Below are 17646 nucleotides of genomic sequence, written 5' to 3' on the forward strand. Positions count from 1 at the left end.
CCATTCATGTTACCTCAGGGGAAGAGTCTGACCTGATCTCAGAAAAGCGACTGGAAACGTTGTGAATTCAGGGTGGACAGAGCATCAAAGTCTCAGACAGTACAAACTTAAGAGAGCAAACTCTTCCTATCAGGGTCACAAATTCTTTTTTAGGAGAAGTTGTTGCTTAGGAAATTTTCTCTAACAGGAGAAAATGGTATTTTTATGACATTCACATAAAAACAAGAACCAAAAAAGTTCCAATTACGTACAAAGAAGAAAGGGATAAGGAATTATTTCCCAAAGATGAACCTGACAAAGCTGCTTTACACCACGGCCAATGAGAAGCTGTATCATGAAATGTGAAAAATGTATGTATAAAACGCAATCCAGTGACTTCCCCTGCTTTCACAGCAATCACAAATTCAGCCCTGAGTCAAACCTACCACAGGGACTCCATGAGGTGGTGTCATCACTGTACCCTCCCTGCCCTCACTCCTTTTCCTTCTAGGCTGCTCAGTCCCTCTGATGGGCCCCTTCCTAGTGACCCAAAAGCTGGGTCTACACTTGTGAGAAAGGAAAGTGTGTGTAGCTGCATGTCACCACCCAACCAGACTCCAATGCCTCCTGGGCCCCAACCCCAAGGGGGTATCCCAGCTCATCTAAACAGCACCCACTCCCGGCATCAGGTCCTCCTCGCCCCCTGAATGAGGCGCCAGGAGCCAAGGAAGGAGGAGTGGGCCAAGGTCACCCTATGGGGAACCCTTCCAACTCTGCCCCAGTGACTCCCGGAAGGACAGCAACCCCGCTTTCGCAACGGGCAGGAGCAGCTCCTCCAGGAGGATGGCAATGACAGCTGCCGAAGTTTTTCTGGGGCGAGGCGGGGGTCACGACAGAGAATGGTGCCACTCTACACCCACTCCAGAGACTGACCCACGGAGAGAGGAGCGAAGATGGCGGACTTGGGGCAGAACCTGCAGTGCCAAAGACAGAGCTGGGTTCCAGCTAGGAGGGAGAAGAGGAGGTGCGGAGGGATGACCATTCCAGCTCCGTCTGTGCAACCGCGTGCGTTTCTCTGCCTCTCTTTCTCAGAAAGAAAGAAAGAAGAAAGGAAGGAAGAGAGCGAGAGTGATCTCGAACCCAAGACCCGATTCGATGTATGGGATTTTCCCATCAAAAGGGAAGGTCTCAAAACTCGCGCGCTCGGGTGCGCGACCGTGTCCCTCCACGGAAGGAGAGGCGACCTGGAGACCAGCCCAGCCGCAGGCTCAGCGTCCGGAGCACGCCGGGTGGTGGGACGCGCCCGTGGGCTCAGAAGGAAGAGTCGGTCCCCTCCTCCCGCTGTGGACAGGAGGCCCAGGGCGCCGGCCCCCACCCAGTCTCCGGGGGCAGGCCCTTTTCCTTCCTTCATGACCTCACTACCTCCTTCCGTGACATCAGCCCCGCGTCCCGAGCCGAGGAGGATGGAGGTGAGTCTGGGGGCAGGCGGTATCAAACCCCCCGCAGCCCGGGGTCGGTGGGGGGCGATGAGGTCATGCGCGCCCAATCCGGGCGCTGCGCGCCGCCTCCCTCCGCCGCGCGTTACCAGGCAACCCTATCGCGGACGCGGACGCCAGCCAAGTTCACCCGAAGGTGAAGAGTAAATTTGGGGAGAGAAGGCACGAGGCGCAGGAAGAAGCCGGTCTTCCGCCTCCGGGAGCGGGAAGAGGGGCCGGCGCGGGCTGAGCAGTCCCCGCAGGCAGCGCCTCGGCTGCACGGCCCGGTCCGGCCCAGCGGTGGCAGCCGCGGAGCACGACGCCCCCGAGCGCCGCCGCTCCCGGGACTCCGCAGGGCGGGGGCAGGGGTGGGGGCTGTGCGCGCCCTCGAATAATTCAAGTCCCCAAGAAATTCGGCCCCTGTGCCAGTGGCGCGGGGTTTGAGGAGCGAGAAGAGCCGAGTGGGAGTGGACCCCGTGCTTTTCTTGGGTCCCGAGGAAGCTCAAGTCCTCCCAGCAGAGCCCTTAAAAAAATACCTTCCCAAAGCGCCGTTCTTCTTCAGCTCCAAACAGTAATCGCCCTCTTTTATATGCAAAATAAGAACCCCAAGAAATGAACAAACGCCCTTCTTTCAAGTCAGAGCCAGAAGATCTGCTTTAATTTGCTTTAAGTACCGAGTGGGCTAAGGCGTCCTTCGCCTCCAGGACCCTGCGCCCCCCGGTCCGGGCTGCCGGCGCCCGCCACTCGCGCTCCCCCTCCGTGTCCCGGGGACCCATTCACGGTGGTGCCAACTGCCTTCCTACCTGCTGTAGGGCGTCCTCAGCAGCAGGGCCTGGCTGCCTGTGCAGCTGTCGGTGGGGGTGTGGCAGCCATAGACCGGGGGTGGCACGGAGTACTGCTGCTCGCCTGCAGAGAGCCGGGAACAGTCGATTGAGCGCCCCCAGGCCTCGGGGGCACCAGGCAGGGCAGGGAGAGCATGCGGAGCGGGCCTCCGAGGCCAAGCTGGGGGCGATGGGGCCTGGACGCTGGGCGGTGCGGAGAAAGGGCGACCTGATCGGGACACTTTACATTCCTTTAGTCGCCACTGCGTAGTAGCACCCCGAAAAGACGTTCGAAGGTGTGACTGAGTGGAGCTGTCCCAACGCATTTGGGGTGGAGAAACTCAACTTTTTAAGTCGAGTGAGGTAGACCTACTTATTCCTAAAACCTCTTTAGATGTACTCTCCTTTCCCGGATCTGCTATGGGTTTGAAACTCCGGGGAGGGGCAGCATGGAAGCGGGGGTGGACCCCGACCTTCCCGCGCGGGCTTACCCAGAGAGCCCTGCTGGCCCATGGGGTCCTCGTGCTTGAAGGAGTGGTTGGGGAACTGCGCCGCGTGGTGCGAGGGCGCGTGGCCGTAGCTGGGCGTTCCATCGAAGGTGACCGTGCTGTATCCTGCGGGCGCGGTGGAGAGAAGCACAGCGTCAGCGGGGAGACGGGGCCGATGGGTCTGAACCAGAACCGGCGTAGGGGCCCCCGCCCCGCATTGGGACGCCGGCGGAGGGCTGTGCGCCCCGCCAGCCTCCCGGGCTTTGGGCGGGAAGCCAGGCCCCAGCCTCGACGTGTGACCCCGTACGTGGTCCCCGCCCTGCCTTCCACGGTGTGTGCCACTTCTGCACCGAACCTCCAGCAAGTTGGGTACGAAAACCGCTGGGCGGAGAAAGTTGTTCTCCCCCAAAACCAAAACCCGGGGCTCTCGCGCAGCGGCAGCGCCGGCGAGCGAAATGAAGCTGCTCGGCTGACCCCGCGCTGACTCGGAGCCGTAAATCAGCGGCCCGCGCACCCACTTTCATTAATTACTCCGAGCCAGTTAAACGGCAGGGACTTCAAATGGGGAGAGTAATTACCGACTAATCTGCCCGAGGCTGTGCGCCCCGACACCCAGGCCCTCGGAAAGCTGGGGGGAAGGGAGAGAACGGGCCTCTCCAGTTGGGTCCGCCGGCCTAGACACTGCGCCTCCTTCTCCGCTCTGGACCCACCGTGCACCCAGTGGTCCGAACCACTACTGTGGGGGCCACCTCCCCGTGCCCAGGCCGAGAAGTCAGCTTCTTTCGGTGTGTGCCTGACGCTGCATCTCCCTTTCCCTCCATGGCAGTGCACCGTCCTCTGCCTCAGTTTCCCTGCGAAGAAACCGAGGGCAATACGGTGCGTGTCCTGGTGTCTCCGTTGATGAACAAGTCTCCTAGGATTATTGTTACTAAATTGCTTTAAACATAGACCCTATCAGCTTCTGGAAAACTGCTGCTGCCTGTGGGGAATAAACACCTTCCCGCTAAAATAAGGATCAGTCCTGGGGCCCTGAGACCAAAGGTGGGGTCCCCTCCTACGGGCAGGCTTCGGGTCTCTGGCCTGAGGCCCAGGCCTAATGGGAAATGAGGCTGGCCCAGACGCTCACGTCGGCCCTGCAGAGCCACCGGGTCAGTCCCAGTCCCCCCACCTCCAGCCACTGCGCTGGGTCTCCAAACTCTGCTCAGTTCTGGGGAGCCAGATGCCTCCCACGAATCCCATTCCCATGACAAGGGCTCTGGAGCAGGTGTCCGCGCCGACTTAGGTTGCACAGAGAAAGGAGGCTGTTTCCGACGTCTTGGAAACACACACCCCTAAAACAGAAACAAAATCCGAGCTTCTACCGTCCACCCCGGGGGATGTGGTGTCAGAGCGGGAGGAAGCGTCTCTTAATCACTGGGTTTTGTGTAGGGCAGGCCAAGTCTCACCCACCGATTGGCGCCACAGGTTAACTCAAAAAGCCACCGGCTTTTATAATTTACGTAACCCCTGAGGCCTCGTTTCTCGCCTGCTAGGTGGGCAGAGATAACCCACCGGTTAGGTGTCAGACGGGTGAGCTTGCCTGGGCTTCCAGGCGCTTCCTTTTGGGAGCGGAGGTCAGGCCCCGTTTGAGGCTTACCAATCAGCACACAAACGAAATTTGGCTCTCAGTGCCCCATTTTGCAGAGGAAAGGCCCAATTCTGAAAGGACATTTTTTAAGTAAAGAAAAGGAGAAAAGGAAGCGACAGAAATCGTCTCCGGACGAACCCTGCTCCATTGCTGGGCCTGCACCGTGCTGTCCTCGGAGGCGGGCTCCGCAGCCGCCGTGCGGCGAGGGCCACGGGGTGCGGGCCGCAGCTCCCGTGCCGGCGAGCCCCCCACGTCCCCTCCCAGACAGGACGCGCAGACCCCGGGGGGCAGGGCCGCCTCCAACCCCTCCCTCAGGTCCTCCCAGGGGCAGCGGCGAAAGCGCCGAGGGAGGGAGGGCTCTTTTAGTTAGAAGCTTATCTGACCGCGGGGCTGATTAGGGCGCTTGGTCGAGGCCTCGCGCTGGGCCGGGCGCAGGGGGTGCGGGGGGCTCGGGGGCGGGGGCGCTGCGGGCGGAAAGGACAGCGCGTTCGAAGGCTCCTGGTCCAGGCCTTAGAGGGACGCGCTCTAGCCGTTCCCACGGTTAGTCCCGGCCGGGAAGGGAGCGCAACCTTGACGCGCGGGGAGGGGAGACTCGCTCTGTGCCCCGCGCCCCGTCCCCGCCGTGCGGGGGGCGGGGGGGGGGGGAAGCTGGGAAGCATGGGCCTGGGCCGGGGAGCTGAGAGGTGGAGCGGACAGCAGGCCCAGGCGGGAAGGCGAGAAGGCGGGAGAGGCTGAAAATGATGACTTCGCATTGCAGCAGCACACGGGGAATCTGTCCCGCCACGAGATACCCTCTCCCGTGCGACCGGAGGAGGCACCCCGGGCCTTAGGCCGAGCTGGTCCCCCACGTGGCCCTGGGATGGCCTGGCGATGCCGAGGCCTCCTCCTGTGCCAGCGGGGCTGGCGAATCGGGCTGACTGACAAGCGATCTTTTCTTTCCCTCCTTAAATCCCTCGCTTACTCTGGGGTTACTGAAGTTCTCACCCTTCTGCGCTGACAAACCCCCCAACCCTCACACCTGGACTGCAGGGGGTTCACTGCCCATCTAACCCGGCAGAGGGAATCATCTCAACAGTGGGGCCAAGATCCCTGGAAAAGGAGGTAGAAATAGCTTAGAATGGTCTGAGTTGGAGTTCCAGCTCTGCCACAAACTGAGAGGTCTCTTGCACATCATCTCCTAGAGCCAGGCCTCCTCATCCAAACATAAGGGACTCCTCCAATTCCAGGCTGGGAGCTTCTTGCAAAGGTTGAGGCACATTAATGGTCTTAACCAATGTTCAACCCCCAGCCTGGCACAGAGGAGATGCTCAATAAATCCTTGCTGAATTAATGTTTAGAAGTAAGGTTAGGGCATCAGCTATAACATTTAAAAAATAGGGGGGAAAGGGGGCTGGCCCCGTGGCCGAGTGGTTAAGTTCGCGCGCTGCACTGCAGGCAGCCCAGTGTTTCGTTGGTTCGAATCCTGGGCGCGGACACAGCACTGCTCATCAGACCACGCTGAGGCAGCATCCCACATGCCACAACTAGAAGAACCCACAACAAAGAATATACAACTATGTACCAGGGAGCCTTGGGGAGAAAAAGGAAATAATAAAATCTTTAAAAAAAAAATAGGGGGGAAAGTAAATGGGATAAGATGCCTGGTTGGGGGAGGAGTGGGTGCCAGCAATTGTCCTCTCCCGTGGGCGGTGGCATGGCTGCCCTGCCTGCAGACAGGGATCCAGAGTCTGGGCTCCTCTCTGCTTGAGTGTGGCCTCACCCTGCTGATGGCCATTCCCACACTCTGGGGAAGGAGCCGAAGCCCCGGCTTCCCCCAGCCCAGGCCTCCCACGAGGAGGGGGGGAACACAGGAACCCAGGAATCAAGAGAATAAACCCAGAATCTTGAGGCCAGAGCAGCTTCTGACATCCCACTCCAGCTCCCAGCTCCCTCATGGGTCCAAGGTCCAGGTCAGGGTGGCCCATTTATGTCTTCAATGCAGGAGAAAACCTGAGCCCACAGACAGGAACCAGCCTACAGTCTGTGGCCTGAGTCTGGGGCCAGCTCTCCACTAGGCTTTCCCCGGGGTAGGGAGAGCGGACTCCTTCACCTGCAAGTCCTGGTCCCTGGCTCCCAAGCCCTTTGTCTTTTTGGCAGCCACTCTATCTGCTAGAGAGGAATTCTGATTTTCCCCTTACATGTAGTGCCCACCAGCTAAGAAGCCCATAGTCTTGCCCCCCCCCCATGCTAGGTTGATGGGGTTCCAGGCACCAGACCAGCCCTGTAAAAGGCTGGACACAGGGGCCCAAAGCAACAGAGCCCAGGTTCCAAAAATCCCAAGGAACGGAGAAGGACAGGAGTAAATGATAATGACCCAGGAGTATTCTGTACCCTGGGGACTTAGATCAAACGCTTCTCAGGCTCCTCCAAACAGCACAGTCCCCAGAGACTCACTCGCCTCACACACCTGCCGCCCAGCCCTGCGTTTCTGGCCCAGTCAAGTTTAGGTGGGCTGCTGCCTTTTGTTTAAACCCCAAAGCCATGAAAAGTTGGCTTCTGCTTCTGCGGCCTAGAACTTCAGGCCGGACTGACCTCCAGGTTGCCCAGCTCAGCTCTCCTCTCACAGATGGGGAAACTGAGACCTGGAGATTTGCCAAATATAACACCAACCTGCTAATTAAAGGTGGCACATCAGACAACCTAAGCTTCTGCGTTCTACTTGAGCTGTTCCCATATCCCCTGAGTCTGAAATACTAATTTCATTTAGAAAAGACCTAGAGAGGAGGAACCCCGTGGGTCAGCTTGAGGTTCCTCTACGGGACCAGATCCCAGATTCCCCGGACGCAGTGAGGAGAGAGACTGCGGTTTCGCTGGGCTTCTAGTGGGCCAGGTGCTCCGGGCTGAGCTGCGGTAGAGACGGCCTGCAGATGCGCGTTTAGCAGGTGCGCGCGACGGCGGGAAGAAGAGAGCCCTTTTCGCGCGCCTCCCGAACCCCGGCACGTCCTGCAAACGGTACGCTCTGCTCCTCCCATCTCTCACGCTCCAGAAACATCCCAGTCCCTAGGCCCGCGCGAATTTTTCCTCCAGGAAAAGCATCCGTCATTGCGTTTGTAAAGCATTTCCTAAAATATCGAGTCACCCCGAAGTAGTTTAGGTTCTCAACAGTGGAGTCCAATTAGAACAAATTTATAAACCCAACTACAAGGACTCTGCAGGACTGGTCCCGCGCGGGTCCCTGAGGGAGGTGTGCGGGCGCCAGCGCAGAATGGGAAAACCACCAGCCAGATCCCTCGACGGACGACTGAAGACGGCAAGTAAGCCCGTCCTTGCTCTCACGCACACGTCCTGCAAAAACCTTTCACCAGCTGAGCCCCAAGTTCCACGAGGAGCAGGCGCCCGAGGCAAGCTGGAAGGCAGGCCACGCTCGGGGCTCATTCCACTTCCTGCGGTAGGGCCCCGGCCCGCAGACTAGGAATCGCATAAACCGGGTTCCCTCCCAGCGCCGGAGCCCGCGTGGCCGCCCCGTGAGCTGGAACCCAGGAGAGATCGGCCTCTATATCAAAGACGCGGGAGCCGTACGCTGACAGCGTTCCAGGAAAGCCTCTACCCACGGCTGGCCCGCTCCTTTGCGCGTTCTGAGCTCGGGGGTACTCACTGCGCGTCTAGTTTGTGCCACTACGTATTAGGGACGAGAGCGGCTCCTGGACGTTTTGGCGGCAGAGGCAGCATGCGCTGCTCACCCTGCGCTGGTCTCACTCCGAATCCAAAATTTAAATGTCTTAAAAGTCCAATGCCTGGTGACACTTTGGTGGTGCCCTGAGGGACAAAACCTCTTTCCGAGGCAGAGTCAGACACTGCATCGGTTCCCCCTGCCCACTCCCACGGGGACTCGCAGTCCAGGAGCCTCCCGGGTCCGAGGTGCCCCAGGGGGCCTCCCGGCTCCTACGAACAGTCCGGTTCCGGAGAATGTCAGGAGCCCGGGCCGGCGTGCGCTCCCTCTCCTGGGCCTCCTCGCCCCCAGCGGAAGCGGCTACACTCGCAGTCCGGGGAGGCACCCGGGCTGGAGCGGGGATCAGGGAAGGGGTAGGGCGAGGAAGGCCCGCGCTCGGCCACGGCCAGGTCGCCACCGCCCCGTGTGCAGGGGGCGCTCCCTGGCCTGCTTACCCTGGTTGCGAATAGCGGGCTGGCTCTCGAGGCAGCTGGGCAGGTAGGGCGCGTTGGGGAACATCCTGGCCTGGCCGGAGGACGCCTGGCTGGGCGGAGGAGGACCGAAGGGTCCGTAGCGACAGGCTCCGGCCGTGCCGGTGAACTGGCCCGAGAAGTGGACGGTAAAGGCGCTCAGACACTGCTCCTCGTGCGGCTCCGCGCCGCCCCAGCTCGGCTCCTGCTTGATGAAGGAGTGCGGCGGCGGCGGCGGCGGCGGCGGGGCGGGCGGCGGCGCGGGGCCGCCCAGCGAGCCGTAGGCCGAGGCGCCGGGGGGCGCGAAGTCCAGCACCGGCGCCCACTGCGCGGCGCCGCTCACCGGCAGGGCGCAGCCGCCGCCGCCGCCCAGCGAGGGCACAGCTGGCAGCAGCGCGTTCAGGTCCCGCACGTCGGAGCCCATCTGCTGCGGCCCGACCCCGGCCGCCCCGCGGCTCCTCCGGCCCGGCAGGCACTCGGCGCTCGGCTCGGCCGCGCCTAGCTTGGCCCAGGTGCCACCCGGGCCCCGGACCCCCGGCGGCTCGGACTGCGGAGGGCACCCAGGCGCCGAGCGGAGCGCGTGCGGAGACGCCGGCTCTGGGGCACACGTGGAGGCCGGCTCCTGCAGCAGGAGGAAGTCCAGGGTCGCGGCGAGGAGGCGGCGGGCCCGGCTCTGGGTGGGTGGGAGAATGAGTGGGAGGGAGGGCGGGAAGGGGGAGCCGGCAGGCGCTCGGGTTGCGGAGAGCCCCCGGTTGTGGGCGCTGCCTTGAACTCCTTACCCCAGCTGCCGGGCTGCCCCCGGCTTCCCAAAGCTCAAATAAGAGGGGCTGGCGGCGGGGGAGGAGGAGGAGCCAGGAGCCTCGTCTGCTCCATTCACACCACAGCCCTGGCCGGTCCAGGCGGCGCGCGCGGTTCCTTGGGGGCGCCCTGGCAGCGGGGGTGGGGGGCGGGCCTGAAGGAGCGTTCCTCTCGCAGACTCCCTCCTCTCCTACCCGCCGCGCGCTCTTCGCTGGCCTGTGGGCCACAGCCCTCCTCCTCCTCCCCTTCGCCTTCGCGGGTGTGGGCGCCTCGAGGCACTGGCGAGCCTCTCCAGGTGAGCGGTGAATGTGTCCTCCGCGAACGTGGGTGATGGGGGCAGGGATGGGGTTGTCAATCTGAGAGGGCGGATCAGGGGGAGGGACGGGTGCGGGGGGGCGGGGGGTCGCCCGCCGAGGGCGGGATCTTGAGGCGAGTGCAGCGAACTGTCCCGGATTCCCTCGTTCAGCGCCCGCGAGTCTGTCGGGCTGGAGTGGTAGCCATAATTCCGGGGTCACTGGGGAGGGGGTGACCCCTTTTGGGTTCCGGAGGTCAGACTCCAGGCCATCGTGGGTCACCTGGAGGGGCTGCATTCAGTTGTGATAACCAGGGCGTATTCGGCCGTCTGGTAGTTGGTCACTTGGTAGGTCTGCGCCCAGAGGAGGGCGGTGGCCCCGTACTAAAATCGATGTCAGCGGCACCATCGCCCCTTCTAGTGAGTACCTGACCTTCTGCGGTGAAGCTGGGAAAACAGCAGCTGGTTTGGGAGGGCATTAAACCCTTAGGGAACGCTCAGCGCCTGCACACATCCCGGCCAGAGAACCCGGTGCCCACTGTGGGGGTGGGACGTGGGGAGGGTTTGAATAGGAAGCCCGCGGGGAGACGTCGGCTCTTGGAGCCGCTCCCGCCGAGCTCTGCCTCTGCCCGCGGTCGGGAGTCCCACTCGGGATGCAGACTGCTCAAGAGGCCGAGCCAGTTAGGCTGACCGAGGAGGAGAGCCTCCAGCGGCCCACGGTCCAAGGCAGTGTTCGCACCTTGGGCGCTCCGGGCGCCTGGCATCACCAAAGCCGACTCCTCCTCCACCTACTCACTCTGCGAGCCCCGCGCCCCAGAGCAGGTGTTTGAGGTCTGGTTTTGTTTTTTGGTTCTTCCAAAGTAGTCGGCATCTATGGAGGAGACCCCAGGCAAGGAGAAACGCCGAGAACCGGATTGGAGTGCGTTTCAGGGGCGCGCGGAAACGCCCCGGGGAGAGCCGTGAGGCAGCGGCGACGGCGCAGCCTGGGACGGCCAGGAGCGCGGGGCGGGGAGCGGCCGGTGGCCGTGGGCGTCTCACCAAAGCGGCCCTGGAGGGGCCCCCGGCTCCCAGCCAAGCCCACGTGAAGCAGCATCAGGGCAGTTGCAGTTGTAGAGGAACCGCGCGTCGTGAAAGCCTTGACTTACTCTCCATTTCTGACGTTTTGGTTTTAATTTGCACGGAGTAAACGAAGTAGCCGTCGGTTCCGGCCGCGGACCCGAAGCGCGCGCAGGCTCGGGACCCGCACTCGGGACTCCTGGCGGCACGGGTCCTGGAGGCACGGGAGACCGTAAGGGCAAAGGTCGGGAACGTGTGCTCCCCGCGTGTCCCCAGGCTACCTTCGCAGGTGTGGACATCTCTCTGCGCTACTTTGGTGCCTTAACTCTGCTTGGTCTCCACTCGGAAGCTTTTTATTTTTGTTTTAGAAACGAAAAGACCTTAGAGGCCAGCGCCCGTCCTCTCCCGTAGGCTGCATCTCCAGCCCCCGCGCCCCAGGGTTGCACGGGGGGCGTGCGCGGTGGGTCTTTTTGGCGGAGAACCGCCCCGCGAGGCTCAGCTTCTCCGGCCGAGTCGCCCCTGGAACGCCCAGACCCGTGTCCGGCCCCCGATTTTACTTCTACTTCGGAGTCGTTTTCTTACCCAGGACTCACTCAAGAGCCCGCGCGGGAAGGACCGCCCTTTATGAAAAGCCAGGGACTTCCATTTCCAAACGAAAGGTGGAGATTGTTTCTCTTTTATCCTCCTTGGCAAGATTTTGGGCTGGTATTTGGAGGAGGTGACTTGAATGGGAGCTTTTGTGTTTTTGAATCCCAGATAGGGCAAAGGCGCCTAACTCTCGGTCTTTACGTTAAAAAGAATTTTTGCCCGGGGGTTGGGGGGGGGGGAGCTGAGTAGGGAGAGGGGAAGGGGAGCCGAGCAAATTTAGGACTCGTCTCCCCTCCGCCACGTGTTGCCTGACAATACTCGAGGAAGGGAAGAGCCGCGGTGCGACCTCGTTTTGGCCCCGGCACCCCCTCTCCCGCCCGGACTCGCAGTCACTCCGCTGCGGTGGGAGGAGCTCCCTGCCGCCGGCGGACCGCGCAGTGAACGCGGCGCCCCGAGCCGCCCGCAGCCGCAGCCGGAGGCCTCACGCCCACCCATCCCTTGCCAGGGGTCCAGGCGGACCTGGGCCAGCGCGGGTGGGGCGCAGACTCCTGCGGTTGCAGGGCCCCCCCGCTCCCGCCTCTCCTTCCCCGAGTAACCCGCTCTTCGGTGACCCAGGCAGGTACCCCTGCCAAACCGGCTTCGGTGCCCGAGCTGGGCACGGGCTGCACCCTCCTCCCGCCCCCGCAGGTCGGCGCGCTCCTGCACCCGCTGTGGTCGAGGCCCACCCGGGGTCCCGGGAACGAAGGCTGCGGAGACCCGGCCGGCCCCTTCTTTCACCCGCTTTACCACCCCATCAGCCCTGAGACGTGCGGCGCAGAGGGTCGGTCTGCATCACTGATTGGCAGAGGTGGACTTTCAACTCCTCATTCTACAGAGACGGAAACTGAGGCACAGACGGGAGAAAAAGTAGCTGTGGAGCGCAGGGGTTAAGAGCAAGGACTGGTGGCCAGAGAATGGAATCAGTTCCACCGGGTGACCAGCAGCTGTGTGACCCTAGACGAGTTCCGTAGCCTCTCCGAACCTCAGTTTCCCTTTTGGTCAAACGGAATAATGGGAAATGAGCTCATGAGGTCTCGGGGATTGGGCAGGAGGCTAGTGTTGGCCTATGCGCTCAACAGACGTTACCACTTTTGTTTCTATTGTTGTTCAAACACAGGTAGCAAGTTAGTGGCAAAGCCGAGCCGAAACCCAGGTCCCTCGACATCCAGCTCGGGCTTTACCACCACCCCAAGGCCCTCTAGAGCTAAAGGAATGAGGGGGAAAGGAAGAAGGAGGGCGAGCGGGACTCTGGGAGCCCGGGTGGCTTTGGAACGTCGGTAAAGCTCATCCTGGCCTGACGGTGCTTAATTATTACAGGATCAAAATATCGCGCCTGAGTGGGAGCGGGCAGTGGGGACCTCTGAACCCCCGCTTGACCCCGGCGCTGTCAACTGCCCCTGCCCGAGCGCGGCGCGGGCGCTGCAGCCGCGGGCCCAGGGCCCAGCGCGCTCAGGCTGCGCTCCGGGCGTCGCCCCGCGGCCGCCCCAACTGAGTGAAGCGCGGAGCGGTCAGGGCCGGGGCCGGGGCCGCGGACGGCCGGAGGACGGCCAGAGGGGGGCTCGGCGGCGCAGACCGGCAGCAGGCCCAGCGCCGGAGTCTGCCCGCCCTGGTCGCGGGGCAGGCGCTTGGGCACGGGAGATCGCAGCTTCATTTCTTTAAACTGAAAAAAAGGAAGGGAGGGACTTTTGTTATAGTCCATCCTCCACCCCGGCCCCCTCTGTTCATTTGAAAATTAGGTCGATGTTTTGACCAATCCCCCATCTCCGGTTCAAACCCAATTCTCCGAGCCGCTTTGGGGGCGCAGGGGGCGCGCACACTGCCGGGTGCGCCGTGAAAATTCTTCGGTTCCCCGCTCGGTGCCTCGAACCGCCGGGGCCACCGTCTGTCCTGACGCCCCGCGAGATGGTCCCCGAGCTCCCAGAGAGTCCCCGGTGAAAGGACGCCGCAGCGCCGCCTCTATTACGATACCGTAAATCTTTTTAAATTCTGGAACTAATTATATAGAGGATATGTCTCAATTTGTTCTGCATTAATGCCACAGTGGGGATGGAGGCCGGGCCGTGGCCGGAGCAGATACTCGGCCCATGAAATTGATGAACTGAGAGCTGCTTCCAGTCCCGGGCGCACCATCTGGAATTCCAGTCTGAGGTTACAATTAGAACTCCTGACCCCAGATTCAACTCTGCAGACAACAGGGGAAAAAGGAGAAAAGCAGAAAAGCAAGAGAAAGAACACTCAACTTATTCTGCACCTGTAAAAAAAAATCCCCACACAATCTTAAAATCTATCTTAGAGAATTCTTTCCAAGTATTTCTTCTGTGTTTTTTTAACCTGTAAAAGATAATGGAATATATTTTATAGACTGGATCTTATCTTATCTCTTTTTCCTCTCCTGACTGCACTCAGTTTAATAGTTGTCAGTTTTTCCTCAGTGTTGGATTTAATTATGTAGGACCAAAAGATTCCTCAGTAAATTAGATTGCTGAATATTCTGTTGTTTGTGTGATTTCGCCTTTGAGAAACAGCTTAATTACAGAAATTTATCTGGATCTAGGAACTTATCTTCTTTTGACTGTTTCTCCAGCTTAACTGTAATCAGAGATTTTATTTGTGTTGTAACTTTATTTGTGTTCTAAATCGGTTGGACCAATTTCTTCCTTCTTTCTTTAGTAACACGCTGCTTTATTTTCCTCTCACTTTGACCCCTGAAGAAAGTGAAGGACCAGGCAGTGCTGGGGAATCTGTTAAATTTATTAGCATAAATGCTTAGACAAAACGAGGTATAAATCATTCAGATGTATTAAGCCATAAAATATCCCAATGAAGTCAGTCCCTTGCCAGGGTCCTGGTGTATAAATGTTCGTATAAAACAAGGTATCAGTATTATCTTTCAAACTGGATATATGTTGTAAAAATAGCCAAACATTGAGAGGAACATGGGGCGGTGGCAGGATGGCGGTGTTCTTTAGAGCAGCCTGTTGGCGTTGTGGTGGCTCAAAAAGTGACAAACAAAAAATCTCAACAGTTTGCATTTGAAATACTCAGTAGACAGATTTTTAAAGGGAGATTTGCAGGATATACTTGATGGGAAGCAAAGAAATAAGGAAGAGATGAACAGAGAGCAAAAGGCAGTGCTTTTTCTGTAGAATGCATTTTTTTTTTAAATCAATTTAGCTGCAAAAAAATCTGCTCAGAAAAGGCACTGGCTCAGCATACAGATAACGAATGAGCCATCAGTGAAGAGCCACCTGGGCCTTGGTTTACAAGCTCGGATGTGCAGCTGGTCGACGGAGAAGGCTGTGTATTCACTGGAGGTGGACGGGAGAAGAGAGTGGGGAGTGAGGCAGGGGAGTTGTCAGGCTCCCTAGCAGGGTTTACCGAGACAAAAATCAGAGACAAGTCTAAGGAGCAATGGCTGGCACAGCTCATAACCACGGCTCTCCGAAAATCTTGGCAAATCAGGGCATTCTTTGCCTTTTAGAAATGGTGATTCTGAAGCTTTTTTTAAAATTAAGGCATCTACCAGATAAAGGGAGTAGTCCCCCTTTGTTTTCAGCAGGGGCATCCTCATCCTTTTGGTGCCACCTGAGTGCCAGGCATCGTGTAGGGACTGAGAATGCTGCCGGCCAGGCTCCCCCTGCTCCCGCGGAGCTTATGTTCCAGGAGGAACGACAGACAAATTATGAGCGAACAAGCGAGATGCTTTCAGATAGTGGCGGCCTCCGTAAAGGAGCAAGGATGTCTGTTAGCTGAGAGATCACTAGAGGGAGAGGGGAGTAGGAACGACCAGCCCTCGCTCCTTTGCTGCTTTCTGTCTTCCACCACACTGCCACGTTTTCACGTGTCTGCTGAGTACCCCACCCGACTGAGGGGCCTGAAGGGTTTAGGACGCTTGGTCTGGGTTCATCTCTGCCTGCAAGGTGCTGGACTTCAGGGACTCCACGGAGCAGCTGTTGAGACAGAGCTGGGTTTAAATCGCCACCACCAGCTGAGCGACTATGAAAGATACTTAACCTCTGGGAAACTCGATTTTCTCCTTCAAGATAAAAAAAAAAAACTACAGTGCCTCTTCGCGTTGTAAGAACTGGCTGAGGGAAGTCGTGGGATTTCGTAGCTGGTAGGAAGTGCTCAGGGAATGGTGGCTGTTATCTGTATTGACATAGATTCTGTTTTCCTTTACTTCTGATAATGTGTAAGTTCTAGACTTAGTACTGATACGGGTGTGAGTTTAGAAAAGTAGCCGTCTTCGTTCTCGTTGGGTCAGGGAGGGGCCAGGAAGGCAAGCCCTTTGCCACCGAGTCTGACTTTAAGGAAGGTTGCTGCCACCTTGAAGAAAACTGAAACCATTTTGTCCTACACCTGGGCCCTGAAATAGGAAATATGTGGATTTTGCTTCAAAATCAAGCTTCCATTCTTTCCTTCAGTACAGAAGGGTATAGGTTAACATCAGCTGGAAAAGCTGAGGATCGCATTGTTCCTTACAGCTGCGTTTCAGGGGCGCAGGCTGGTCCGGAATAAGGAATCCTGGGCTAGGTATAAAAACACCTGGGCTCAAATCCTGTGTCTGCCAAGGACCGTGGCTTTGGGGAAACAGCTTAATTTCTCAATTTCTCAGTACCTGAAACAAGGATGATAATAAAAATGAAATAAAGCATACAGAGTGATTTGAAAACTGTAAAGTGCTAGGCGGTACAGAGAACCATCTGGATGATCTGTCATGTGGGAACGCACCGCAGAAAGTGCTGTTGGGGCTTTGAGGGTACATGGCTTGTTCCCAGGTTTCTTCGTTTGTGAAGTGGGCACCGTACCTTCCCCAGAGGGCTGCGGTGAGACCTGGACGAGCCTGGTGAACTTTGCGAACAACCCTTGGCAGAGTGTGCGCCGTGGGCGTTGCTGTTACTGTTACTCTCACCTTCTCTGGCCTCCTCCTGGGCCCAGAGCTGAGCCTGTGTCTACACACTGATAGTTTCTTACTCTGGAAGTTCAGAACAGTAGGAAGACCAAGGCTTAGGGGTCAGACGCTGGGGTTTAAATCCTCCTCTGCTCCTTTTTTTCTGTGTGGCTTTGGGTGACTTCCTTATTCTCTCTGAGCAGGAATTTTCATAACTGTAACATGGGGCTAACGATGGCTTCACCTCACAGAGTTGTTTTGAGAACAAATCAACACACACGTGTAAAGTCCCTACGTGGTGCCTGGCATGTAGTCACAAAAAAATAAATGGTCATTATTAAATTTTCAACTTGTCTAATCAGAGAATATTAACCGACTTCGAAAAACAGATCAGCCATCAAGGTGGTTTACAGCGTGACTGAGCATGCGCAGAAACAGATTCCCATCTTCTTTTAAATTCTAAACCTGTACCAGGTTGAAACCTCACTCTTCCCTGTATGAAAGATGCTGCAGTCGAGGCATTGACAATGTTTCCTTTGACTACAAGCTCTGTAGGTTAAAAGACATTATCCCATTTATTTTTACTGGGTTTCTTTGCAGAATATCCAGCATACATCAAGGACTTTGGTAACCCCATGTTTTGCAAAATAAGCAGGAAGCTGTTTCAGCCAATGGAGGTAAAAAGCAGTTTGACTCTTCCCGAGTTGCCACATCGCGTTATTAATAGCTCCGTAAACAGGCTTGAACATAGTATCAGCTGGCTGCTCAAGAGATTACAAAAGTTTATGAGAAGTTGCTTAGGAAAAACAAGATAGAGTCATTAGAAATCTGATACTGGTCAATAGTGCGTTTATTCCAAGTCTCCATAAATCACAAACAAATGAAACTTCTATTGTGATCACTGTTCCAGATCTAAAGGGTTCCCCTCTCCCCTTTGGTAGAAATTAAAGACATTTAAGAAAGCCTAGGATTTTTTTCTCTACCAATACAGAGGCTAATTACAAAATTTCCCAAGAGATAATAAATAAACTAAGCAGCAGATGTGACCACAATAAATGAGAAGGACATAACTTAACTTGGATTCTCTATTACAGCACATGTTTATCTTTAATTATCCCCAACCTGGGAATGGAGTAACTGTTGTTATCTGCTATATTTATTATTTATTTCTAGAGTGACTCCACATTTTTATTTTGCCCAGGACAGTCTCAGTTTAAGCTCTTGTCCTGACTTAATTATTAATTGCTCTCCTTTTATTCCCAAAAGTGTCCTGGTTTTGATTCTAAATGATAAGGACTCCACTTGCTTAAAATTTTATTTTATAAAAAAGATTTAAGAAAGCCATTAGAACAAAGATGAAAGACCAAGAGTTAAGTGTGTCTAGGGAGAAGAAGAAAAGATTGGATTAATATTAGAAATCAAAGGATGAGGATA

The 17646-nt window shown here is 57.4% G+C and overlaps 1 protein-coding gene and 2 long non-coding RNA genes across 17 annotated transcripts in view; 2 read left to right on the top strand and 1 right to left on the bottom strand.

Moving 5' to 3' along the window:
- Positions 1 to 9521, bottom strand: part of WT1 (WT1 transcription factor) — a 45456-nt gene extending 35935 nt beyond the window's left edge. For 4 of the 13 annotated variants that reach the window (XM_070491435.1, XM_070491433.1, XM_070491432.1 and 1 more), the window contains exons 1-4: positions 8534 to 9106; positions 3474 to 3614; positions 2767 to 2889; positions 2258 to 2360 (exon numbers count right to left, since the gene is read on the bottom strand). In XM_070491435.1, the coding sequence (XP_070347536.1) occupies positions 2258 to 2360; positions 2767 to 2889; positions 3474 to 3614; positions 8534 to 8972 (806 nt within the window). In that variant the 5' untranslated portion in view covers positions 8973 to 9106. The other 9 variants (XM_070491439.1, XM_070491438.1, XM_044751973.2 and 6 more) reach the window with 6 other exon arrangements.
- The window catches only part of LOC139041167 (uncharacterized), a 46673-nt gene continuing 38529 nt past the window's right edge, over positions 9503 to 17646 (top strand). For both annotated transcript variants that reach the window (XR_011495977.1, XR_011495978.1), the window contains exon 1: positions 9503 to 9641. This is a non-coding gene — a long non-coding RNA (uncharacterized lncRNA). The remainder of the gene's footprint in view (positions 9642 to 17646) is intronic.
- LOC123278651 (uncharacterized) lies at positions 9696 to 16561 on the top strand. Of its 2 annotated transcripts, none has more exons than XR_006516150.2 (2): positions 9696 to 10058; positions 10500 to 16561. It is a non-coding gene; the product is annotated as an uncharacterized lncRNA (long non-coding RNA). The 2 variants fall into 2 exon arrangements; XR_006516151.2 differs by having other exon boundaries at positions 10503 to 16561.

The sequence above is a fragment of the Equus asinus genome, chromosome 20 (assembly GCF_041296235.1).
Source record: "Equus asinus isolate D_3611 breed Donkey chromosome 20, EquAss-T2T_v2, whole genome shotgun sequence".
Classification (NCBI taxonomy): domain Eukaryota; kingdom Metazoa; phylum Chordata; class Mammalia; order Perissodactyla; family Equidae; genus Equus; species Equus asinus.